At 46.5% G+C, this 11,984-nt stretch overlaps 1 protein-coding gene across 4 annotated transcripts in view; it reads right to left on the reverse strand.

Moving 5' to 3' along the window:
• The window catches only part of dnase2b (deoxyribonuclease II beta), a 36,301-nt gene extending 24,619 nt beyond the window's left edge, over positions 1-11,682 (reverse strand). For 2 of the 4 annotated variants that reach the window (XM_087990379.1, XM_087990376.1), the window contains exon 1: positions 11,484-11,681. In XM_087990379.1, coding sequence (XP_087846505.1) covers positions 11,484-11,590 — 107 coding nt within the window. In that variant the 5' untranslated portion in view covers positions 11,591-11,681. Of the gene's footprint in view, positions 1-11,483 lie in introns of all 4 variants that reach the window. The other 2 variants (XM_087990378.1, XM_087990377.1) reach the window with 2 other exon arrangements.
• Positions 11,683-11,984: the final 302 nt, after the last annotated feature.

Genomic DNA, 11,984 nt, shown 5'->3' on the forward strand with positions numbered 1-11,984 from the left:
TGCCTTAGAGTTCATATTTAGATTCCTGCTTTCCCATTTTTATTTTACAAAGTTCCATCTCAGGTGCGGAAATATTCATTTATTCCTTTGTCATCTCTATGCTTCACTATTCCTCCACGCAGCAAAAGTGAGGACTGCAGATGCTGGAAACCAGAGTCTAGATTAGAGTGGTGCTGGAAAAGCAGAGCAGGCCAGGCAGTATCCGAGGAGCAGGAAAAGTCGATGTTTCGGGCAAAAGCCTTTCATCAGGAATAGAGGCAGGGAGCCTACAGGGTGGAGAAATAAATGGGAGGGGGCTGGGGAGAAGGTAGCAAAGAGTACAATAGGTGGATGGGGGTGGGGATGGAGGTAATAGGTCAGAGAGGAGGGTGGAGTGAATAGGTGGGAAGGAAGATTGGCAGGTAGGACAGGTCATGAGGACGGTGCTAGGCTGGAAGTTTGAAACTGGGGTAAGGTGGGGGGAGGGGAAATGAAGAAACTGGTGAAGCCCACATTGATGCCCTGGGGTTGAAGTGTTCCGAGGTGGAAGATAAGGCGTTCTTCCTCCAGGCGTCGGGTGGTGAGGGAGTGGCAGTGGAGGAGGCCGAGGACCTCCATGTCTTCGGCAGAGTGGGAGGGGGAGTTGAAATGTTGGGCCACGGGACGGTGTGGTTGATTGGTGCGGGTGTCTCGGAGATGTTCCCTAAAGCGCTCTGCTAGGAGGCGTCCAGTCTCCCCAATGTCGAGGAGACCGCATCGGGAGCAACGGATACAATAAATGATATTAGTGGATGTGCAGGGAAAATTTTGATAGATGTGGAAGGCTCCTTTGGGGCCTTGGATGGAGGTGAGGGAGGAAGTGTGGGTGCAGGTTTTGCAATTCCTGCGATGGCAGGGGAAGTTGCCAGGAGGGGAGGGTGGGGTGTAGGGGGGCGTGGACCTGACCAGGTAGTCACGGAGGGAACGGTCTTTGCGGAAAGCAGAAAGGGGTGGGGAGGGAAATATATCTCTGGTGGTGGGGTCCATTTGGAGGTAGCGGAAATGTCGGCGGATGGTGCAGTTTATGTGAAGGTTGGCAGGGTGGAAGGTGAGGACCAGGGGGTTCTGTCCTTGTTACGGTTGGAGGGGTGGGGTTTGAGGGCAGGAGTGCAGGATGTGGACGAGATGCGTTGGAGGGCATACCTTCAACCACGTGGGAAGGGAAATTGTGGTCTTTAAAGAAGGAGGCCATCGGGTGTGCTCTGTGGTGGAACTGGTCCTCCTAGGAGCAGATATGGCGTTAACCTCCTACTCTCTTGTTAATGATCATCCAACACTCTGCTGTCATTCTCCTTACTCATGCCTAGCCCATTCACTCAGTGCCCCACAGAAAAGCTCCCAGATTTTAGACTTTCCAGTGTTGCTTCTAAGGCCCTCCAAGGCTTCACCTCTCCCTATCTCTATGATCACCTCCAGCTCTACAATTCAATGTGGCATCTACACTCCCCTCATTCAGGCCTCTTGCACACTCTATTATCAATGGCCATTTTGGTAAAACAAGCATGGTCAGAACTCGTACACTTCATGGTCGGGCCCTGGGTAGTGTTGTCAAACAGAAAGACCTAGGGGTTCAGATACATAGTTCTTTGAAAGTTGTGTCACAGGGAGATAAGGAGTTTACAAAGGGTTTAGCTTGTCTTTGTTGCTCAGCCCCATTGAGTATAGGAGTTCGGACATCACGTTGAGGTTGTACAGGACATTGGTGAGACCTCTTCTGGAATACTGTGTGCAGTTCTGGTCACCCTGTTATAGGAAGGATATTATTAAGTTGGAGAGGGTTCAGGAAAGATTTACGAGGATGTTGCCAGGACTGAAGGGTTTTAGTTATAAAGAGAGGCTGGATAGACCCGGACGTTTTCTCATCGGAGCATTGGAGGTTGAGGGGTGACTTTATAGAGGTTTATAAATATTGAGGGGCATAGACAAGGTGATTAGCAAAGGTCTTTTTCATAGCCTGATGGAGTTGAAAGCTAGGGGCATACATTCAAGATGAGAGGAGAAAGATTTAACTGGGATTTGAGGAGCAACGTTTTCACACAGAAGGTGGTTTGTGTGTGGAATGAATTGCCAGAGGAAGGGATAGATGCAGGTACCTCCCCCCTCAGCGGCGTCCAACGCCCCAAAGGAGCCTTCCACATCCATCAAAGTTTCACCTGCACTTCTACACATGTCTTTTATTGTATCCGTTGATCGCAATGTGGTTTCCTCTACTCTGGGGAGACAGGATGCCTACTCGCACAGCACTTCAGAAAACATCTCTGGGATACCCGCACCAACCAACTCCACCACCCCGTGGCTGAACACTTCAGCTCCCTCTCCTACTCCACCGACAACATGCAGGTCCTGGGCCTCCTCCATCGCCACTCCCTAACCACCCGACGTCTGAAGGAAGAATGCCTCATCTTCTGCCTCGGGACCCTCCAACCTCATGGCATCAATGTGGACTTCACCAATTTCCTCATTTTCCCTTACCCCACCTTATCTCAGATCTAACCTTCCAACCCGCCCCCATGACCTGTCGCATCTGTCCATCTTCCTTCCCACCTATCTGCTCCACCCTCCCCTCTGATCTATCACCATTACCCCCCACCATCGTCAACCTATTGCACTCTCAGCTACCTTCCCCCCAACTCCACCCACTTCCCATTTCAACTCACCACCCCCTCGGCTCACAACCCCATTCTTGATGAATTGGAGATGCTGGTGTTGGACTGATGAAGGGCTTTTGCCAAAAACGTTGACTCTCCTGCACCTTGGATGCTGCCTGACCTGCTGTGCTTTTCCAGCACCACTCTCTGGACTCTAACCTCACTTTCGCCTAGATACAGGTACAGTTACAACGATTAAAAGACGTTGTATAGGTTCATGAATAGGAAAGGTATAGAGGAATATAGGCCAATGCAGGCAAGATTAATTTAGGATATCTGGTCGGCATGAACAAGTTGGTCTGAGGGCTAGGTTTCTATGCTGTATGACTCTATATTTTCAGATACCTGGGGTGAAGGCTGGAGGACTCTGCCCCCAAATCTTTTCATTTTTTTATCGCACTTTCCTCCTTTCAGGTATTTCTTAAAATCGACTTCATTTATCTTCGCGCTTGGATATTTGACTTAACACATGGCTTAGATTCAAATGATGGTTTTATACCTGTCCCATGATGCATTTCAGGGTTTGTCCGACATTACAGACTTGAAATCTAAACTGTGTATATGGAAAATAATGATAGATTTGCAGAAATTACAAACCACTTTATTGTACCTGTACTTCTTTAAATGCAGGATAGTTATTCTTTCATCCAAACCTTTATAAGAATTAAAATGTTTCAATGAGAAGAAAGCTACATAAAATTGTCAATATGTAAAAACTGACTTAGGTCTGTAAGAATAAATTTTGACAAGGTTTTGTCTGGCTTCATGACTTAGAGTCATCAAGATATACAACACAGAAACAGACCCCTCAGTCCAAATCATCTATGCTGACCAGATATCCTAAATTAATCTAGTCCCATTGGCCCATATCCCTCTAAACCCTTCCTATTCATGTACACATCCATATGCCTTTTAACTGTTGTACTTTTACCATTCCCACAATGGCAGATGGTGGAATTTGAATTCAATTAAAAACATCTGGAATTAAGACTCTAATGGTCACCATGACTCTATTGCTGATTGTGACAAAAATCCATCTGCTCCACTAATGTCCTTTAGGGAAGGAAACTGCCATCCTTACCTGGTTTGGCCTACATGTGACTCCAGACCCACAGCAATGGGATTGACTCTTCACTGCCCTCTGGGCAATAAGTACTGGCCTAGTTACAGATGCCATCATCCCATGAATGAATTAAAAAAAACACCTGCCAATATTGTCAAGAAATTTAGCTGTGCTGCGTTTTAAGATTAAAATTAAATGGTGTTATGTGCAACAAAAAAATGTGTGCCATCTCCCTTTACTGAGATAATCCCAAATGACTTGATTCCTCCTTCACCTATGATTTCATAGTCATCCATTATCATTTGAAAGGGAGCATCCATTTTCTAGTTCCATTAACACTCACAAATCATTTTACTATCCTTGATGTGGGAATTGATTTCCAAAAGACCTTTGACAAGGTGCCACACATGAGGCTGCTGCATAAGACAAGGATGCATGGTGTTAGGGGTAGAGAATTAACATGGATAGACGATTGGTTGACTAACAGGAAGTAAACAGTGGGGATAAATGAGTGCTATTCTGGTTGGCAATCAGTAACTAGTGGTGTGCCTCAGGGATCGGTGTTGGGACTGCAATTATTCACAATTTACATAGATAATTCGGAGTTGCAGAACACGTATAGTGTGTCAAAGTTTGCAGATGATACTAAGATGAGTGATAGAGCAAAGTGTGTGAAACTTTTCAAAGCGACATAGATACTTTGAGTGAATGGGCAAGGTCTGGCAGATGGAATACAATGTGAGTAAATGTGAAGTCATCCATTTTGGTCGGAGTAACAGTAAAAAGGATTATTACTTGAATGGTAAAAAGTTGCAGCATGCTGCTATACAGAGGGACCTGGGTGTCCTTGTGCATGAATCACAGAAGGTTGGTCTGCAGGTACAACAGGTAATTAGGAAGGCCAATGGAATTTTGTCCTTCATTGCTAAAGGGATTGAGTTTAAAAACAGAGAGGTTATGTTGCAGCTGTATAAGGTGCTGGGTAAACTGCCTGCCAAGCACACCTCCATGTCTAACTGTGTCCAGTTCTGGAGTACTGTGTGCAGTTTTGGTCGCCTTACTTGAGAAAGGATGGACTGGAACTGGAGGGGGTGCAGAGTAGGTTCACTAGTTTGATTCTGGAGTTGAGGGGGTTGGTTTATGAGGAGAGACTGAGTAGACAGGGATTATATTCACTAGAATTTAGAAGAATGAAGGGGGATCTAATAGGAACATATAAAATTATGGAGGGAATAGATAAAATAGATGTAGAGAGGATGTTTCCACTGACAGGTGAAACTAGGACAAGAGGGCATAGCCTCAAAATTAGGTGGAGCAGATTTAGGACTGAATTGAAAAGGAACATCTTCACCCAGAGGGTTGTGAATCTGTGGAATTCTCTGCCCAGTGAAGTAGGTGATGCTACTTCAGTGAATGTTTTGAAAGCTAAGAGAGTTATTATTTGAACAATGAAAGAATTAAGGGTTATGGTGAGAGGGTGGGTAAGTGGAGCTGAGGCCACGAAAAGATCAGCCATGATCTTATTGAATGGTGGAGCAGGCTCGAAGGGCCAGACGGCCTACTCCTGCTCCGAGTTCTTATGCTCTTATAAATGTTAGCGGTTTACTCAATGTATTGAAGTTAACCATGGGCACTGACACTTTGGGTATAGTTATCCCCTCCCTGGAAGGAGTGAGGAAGGTAACAATAAGGGCAAATAATTGTGTGGGTTGAACCTGGAGCGACATTCATCCTCCTCTTGCTGCCGTAGGTGTTAAGTGCTGTGTAAGAATGTACATGACTGACTGCCTCTACTCACAGTTACTGCTATTAAATGTTTAATTAACAGCCACTTAAAGGGCTCAATCTCCCATTCCTCAATTACCTCTGTCCTGGTGAGCCATCTGATAGGGAAATTTGGGTAAACTGCCTGCAAAGCACACCTCCATGTCTAACTGTGTCCAGTTCTGGTCACCCTGTTATAAGAAGGATATTATGAAACTGGAGAGGGTTCAGCAGAGACTTACCAGGATGTTGCTGGGAATGAAGGGTTTGAGTTATAAGGATAGGCTGGGACATTTTTCACTACAGCATAGGAAGTTGAGGGGTGACTTTATAGAGGCTTATCAACTCATGAGGGGTATAGATAGGGTGAATGGCAGGTGTCTTTTCCCTAGGGTTGGGGTTTTCAAGGCATGGGGGATAAAATTTTAAGGTGAAAGGAGAAAGATTTAATAATAACACAAAAGGCAGTTTTTTTACACAGAGAGGGATTTGTGTACGGAATGAACTTTGAAAGGAAGTGGTGGATTCAGGTACAATTACAGTGTTTAAAAAACATTTGGATAAGTACATGAATAAGTAATGTTGGAAGGATATGGGCCAAACGCAGGCAGGTGGGACTAGTTTAGTTTGGGGACGTGGTCAGTGTGGACTAGTTGGATCAAAGGGCTGTTTTTATGCTGTGTGACTCTTTGGCTTCACTTTATCTCATCTGCTCATGAGGGATAATAAAAAGCAAGTTGGCACAATGTGAGTAAGATGGCACTAAGCTGGTTGGGGGGTCACAAGCAGTCATTGGGTGGTGATTAAAGGAGAGCAATGTGACATGAGGGCAAAGGGAGAGTTGTTTACCAGGCATGAGGTGGCATTGGTTGGCATCGATGAAGTATAGAGTGTAGCCTGAAAGGATGCTTCACTCTTTATTTTTAAAGATCAGGCGTGGGGCCATCTCCCCAAGCTCTTCCAAACCACACAGCTGCACATCTAACAGCCTCCACTGTCCCTCTCTGGCCAGTCATAAAGGTTAGGTTCACAACATCGGGAATTCTCTTGACTACGTGCCCTAGTCACGGGAGCAAATTTTTAAAAATATTTATTCATGTGACATGAGCATCACTGGCTAGGCCAGAGACTATGTAAGAGTTAACCACTTTGCTGTGGGTCTGGAGTCACATGTAGACCAGACCAGGTAAGGATGGCAGTTTCCTTCCCTGAAGGACATTAGTGAAGCAGATAGGTTTTGCAACAATTGATAGATGGTCACCATTAGGCTAGAATTTTAGTAAATTCAAATTTCACCATTTACCACAGAGACATCATTTACTCACATCCCAGTGAATGGAGTACTGGATTTCTAATCCAGTGACATTACCATTACTCGTCTCTTTTAGAATCATAGAACCCCTACAGTGTGGAAACAGGTCATTTGGCCCAACAAGTCCACACCAACCCTCCAAAGAGTAACCCAATCAGACCCATTCCCCTATCCTAGGACTCTAAATTTACCCCTGACTAATGTACGTAACCTACACATGCCTGAACACTATTGGCAATTTAGCATGGCCATTCCACCCTAACCTGCACACCTTTGGATCATGGGAGGAAACCCTACGCAGACACAGGGAGAATGTGCAAACTCCACACAGGCAGTCACCTGAGGCTGGGATTGAACCCAGGCCTCTGACGCTGTGAGGCTGCAGTGTTAACCACTGAGCCACCGTACCACTCCAGGCTTGTTAAAATCTGTCGGTATATTCTCTGTCTTTATTATAGATGAAAACGGCTTCCTACACACAAATCTTATTTTGTGAACCTTGATTATGATTCAAGTCTTGTTCCAACACTATAGCTGCTCTAGGCAGTGCAGAAACTCTGTAGGGTAGAGATTGTCTTCAGAATCAACACTGATGTATTTGTTCAACTCTCCTGACGGCTTTTCCAAATAATTTCATTCAAACCCAATGAATCTTGACCTTTAGAACAAGAGAATGACCTCTGTTGCTGGGGTAACAGAGTTGCTGGGCTTGTCTTACCATCCGCAATGTGGTTTCTCTCATTCAGCCACGCTCATTGCCATCAGAGGTATATACTTCAGGCTCTTCAGCTGTCTGTGTGCCCTGGGTTCTGCCCACCAATGAACCCACAAGCACGTGCCCCACTACCTCAACTAACCAAATAAAACAGTCTGAACAGAGAAAGCTAACCATTATCATTGACAGCTACATATGCATCTGCTTGCTCCAGTCTTGTATGGTTCCTATATTCCCCTTTGGGAATGAATGGGGCAGGCTCAGAAAAGTTTTGCAGGTGATTCTGAACCTTTTGAAACATCAGAAACACTCTTTGTCACGGACTGAAATAATCACAGAAAGGGGCCGATCTTCCTGCTGTGTCCGTGCTAACTCTGCAGGGGTCATTGAGCAAGTTCCACTCTAATGTCTGTTCCCCATAGCCTTGTCCATAGTCAGTAATGCCTACACACCATGAACAAACCTTTTAAAAAAATCTGATGTGGGATTTGAACTACCAGTGTCAGACTCAGAGGTAGGTCTTGTGTATAAAATAAAAACAGAAAGTGCTGTTGAAAGTCAGCAAGTCTGTGAAGAGAGAAATAGCGTTAACATTGGTGATCTCTACCATCTCCCCCCCTCCCCCCCCCCCCACCCCAAGTCCTCCAGTACCACACAGCTTGTCTCTACCTCCTTTCAAAAATCCACAAACAGGACTACCCGGGCAGACCCATTGTCTCAGCTTGCTCCTTCCCCACAGAACTCATCTCTTCCCACCTTCACTTAATCTTTTCTCCCCAGTCCAGTCCCTGCCCATGTATATCTGTGATTCCTTTGACGCTTTACCTCACTTTCAGAATTTCCAGTTTGTGGCTCCAGCTGCCTCTGTGTTACCAGGGAGGGGCAATCCCTTTACACGTCCATCCCCCATCAGGATGGTCTCAGGGCTCTCCGCGTCTTCCTGGAACAAAGGCCTGAACTGTCCTCACCCACCATCACTTTGCTCTGTCTGGCTAAGCCCGTCCTCATCTTCAACAACTTCTCCTTTAACTCCTCCCATTTTCTTCAGCTCAGAGGGGTGGCCATGGGTACACGCATGGGCCCCAGTTACATCTGTCTCTTCATGGAGCGTGTGGAACTGTCCTACTCCAGCCCCCACCTACAACTCTTTCTCCACTGTATCAATGATATCATTGTGGCAGCTTCCCTCTCATGTTTGGAATTGGAAACATTCATCAATTTTACTTCCAATTTCTACCCTGCCCTCACTTTCACCTGGTCCACCTTTGACTTCTCCCCTCAATATCTCTGTTTCTATTTCTGGGAATAGACTGGCCACTAATATACACTATAAACCCACCAACTCTGACAGCTACCTGGACTATACATCCTCACACCCTGCTTCCTGTAAAGACTCATTTCCATTACCCCAGTTCCTCCATCTCCATCGCATATGTTCTGATGATGCCAACATCAACAAGAGAGCTTCCAAAATGTCCACCATCTTCCTCAACCGAGGATTCCCCAGCAGTGTTGTTAAGAGGGCCCTCAACTGGTCTGACCCATCTCCTGCACTCCCATCCTGACCCCCTCTCTCTGCTCCCACAACAGGAATAGGGTTCCTCTTGTCCTTATTGACCATCCCACCAGCATCCACATCCAGAAAATCATCAGCCACAATTTTTGCCACCTCCAGCTAGATTCCACCACCATATTCCCCTATCCTTCCTTGTCTACCTTCCACAGGAACTGTTCCCTCCGGAATACCCTGGCCCACTCTTCCCTCAATCCCAAAACCACCCTCCCACAGCCTCACAGCACCTTCCCCCTGCAACCGCCAAAGGTGTAACAGCTGTCCACATACATCCTCCCTCCTCAGTCTTCAAGGGCCCCGATACACCTTCCAGGTGAAGCAGCACTTTACCTGCACTTCCCACAATCTAGTTTCCTGCATTCACTGCTCACAATGTGGTCTCCTCTACACTGGGGAAACGAAGTGTACACTGGGTGACGGCTTCACAGAACACCTTGGTTCTGCTGACAGAAAGACCCTGAGCTTCCAGCTGCCTGCCACTTTAACACCCCACCCTGTTCCCTGGGCAACATCTCTGTCTCAGGTTTGCTGCAGTGCTCTAGTGAAGCTCAGCGTAAGCTGGAAGAACAGCACCTCATTTTCCACCTGGGGACCCTGCAGCTTTCAGGACTCAATATCGAGTTCAATAATTTTAGGGCCTGAACCCTCCCATGTCTCAGCCCCCTACCCCACACACCAATCCTTGTTGTCACATAGTCTACCACTAACGGGCCACATTAACAGCTATTCACCCTCCCAGCCGCATCAACTCCTTTGTCTGTCCTACAGTTCTTCTCTCTCTTTAGGCTCTATCTCTAACTATCGCTCAGCCACAGATCAGCAATGATCTCATTGAATGGTAGAACTGGCTTGAGGGGCTGAATGGCCTCTTCCTGTTCCTATGTCCCTCTAAGTCAGGAGTGTGGTGGAATACTCCTCCCTCGCCTGGCAGCTCCAATAACACTCAAGAAACTCAAAACCATTCAAGAGAAAGCAGCCCACTCTATTGGAATCCCACTCACACCTTCAAAATCCACTCCCTCTTCCACCGACACTCAGTGGCAGCAGTGAGCACCATCTACAAGATGCACTGCAGAAATCAACCAAAGATCCTCAGACAGCACCTTCCAAACCCATGACCATTTCCATCTAGAAGGACAAGGGGATCAGGTCCGTGGGAACACCACAACCTGCAAGTTCCCCATACCATCCTGACATGGAAATATATCACTGTTACTTCCCTGTCGCTGGGTTAGAATCCTGGAATTCTCTCCCTAAGGGCATTGTGGGTCAACCCACAGCAAGTGGACTGCAGCGGTTCAAGAAGGCAGCTCACCCCCACCTCCTCAAGGGGCAACTAGGGACGGGCAATAAACACTGGCCCAGCTAGCAATGCCCACACCTTGTGAATGAATTTGAAAGAAAGCAGAAAAAATTCCTGCCGGTTTGCATAAGTTCAGCCTATGAATTAGGGTGACATTTATTTTAATCCCCAGATCAGCATACCCCCGTCCTCTTTAAATGATGCCATGATGAGTGGTTCAGTTTGGAGACTCCTTTTGCCTGTGTGTCGAATGTTTGAGTGAGGTTTGACTGCCTGATTTGTGCCGAGTCTCCAGTGTCGCACTGACAGAGATGCTGTCATTCACATGAGGTGTTAACTGGAGGCAAGTTGTAACTGGTGACCGAGTCAATATTAATCCTTCAACGAACATTGACCCTCTAAGACAATACTGAGAGAGTGCTGCGCTGTAGGAAATGCTGTCTATCAGATAGATGTTGAACCATAAGTGGTTAAAGGTTCGTCAGCATTCTGATGAAGTTCTCTCCAGAATTTGTTCCTCAATTAATATTGCTACCTGGTCAACTACCCTCTGCTACCAGTGAGATTGTTCTTCTTCAGGACTGGACTGAGAAGGTCACGGCATTGTGGCAGTGAGCAAGAGACTCACTGAGTGAACGTCTGAGGGAGGCAGAGAACTTCTTCAAAGTGGGCATCCTTTGAAGAGACTTCACAGTAGAAAATACTTGGTTAGAGACAAAAAAAACTGCAGATGCTGGAATCCAAAGTCTCGAGTCCTGAAGAAGGGTTACACCTGAAATTTGACGTCTCCACCTCCTGACGCTGCCTGGCTTGCTGTGTTCTTCCAGCCTCCTGCTTGTCTATTTGGATTCCAGCATCTGCAGTGTCTTTTGTCTGTAAGTGAGATTGTTCATGGCTCGCAACTTTCTTACATTATGAGATTTCACTGGTCAAAAAGCACTCCTGAGTTTGCAAAGAGCACTCTTTACATGAACGCCCATTCTCACCCAACATGGAAAAAGGTGCTGTCTGAGGATCTTTGGTTCCCCGACCAACTGGAACTCCAACTCCATCCAGCAACCGGGTAGCTCAGGGTGTTGGTACTCACCAGTCCACAGGCTGGCCAGCCTCGTTCATGCAGGAGATTTCAGCCATGCTGGAGCTGAGGTGGATGACTGACAGGAAGAGAGGGACAAGGATCAACGTGGCTTCCATATTGGGAGCAGCAACCTGACAGCCCAACCGCCAAAGAGGGATCTCGCCAACTGCTGATGAGGAAGTCGCCTCTCTGAGTCTCGACCTGCTGTTCTGCTACTGTGAAAGCAGAAGTGGCCCTGTGATTAAATTAGTCATCACGATTCAGAGGACATTCTTTACATTCTTGCCCCTCCCTGTGCCTTTTGAGATTTGTGTTGCTTGTCATGTGATTCTGTACAATAAGACTCAACAGCAAAATACCAACCCGCTGTAAAATGGTAATTGCATCTCAACCTGTTCCAGGGCAGAGGAATAAAAAGGAAAGTGAAAACCTGGAACCACTCAGGGAAAAAGCCTGCTTTGGGTAAATTACAACACTGATTCAGCAGATTCAGGCTGAGCGACTGTGTCC

Source organism: Chiloscyllium plagiosum, unplaced genomic scaffold (genome assembly GCF_037043375.1).
Source record: "Chiloscyllium plagiosum isolate Xiang-an unplaced genomic scaffold, Cpla_swu_hap1 HiC_scaffold_9, whole genome shotgun sequence".
NCBI classification, from domain to species: Eukaryota; Metazoa; Chordata; class Chondrichthyes; order Orectolobiformes; family Hemiscylliidae; genus Chiloscyllium; species Chiloscyllium plagiosum.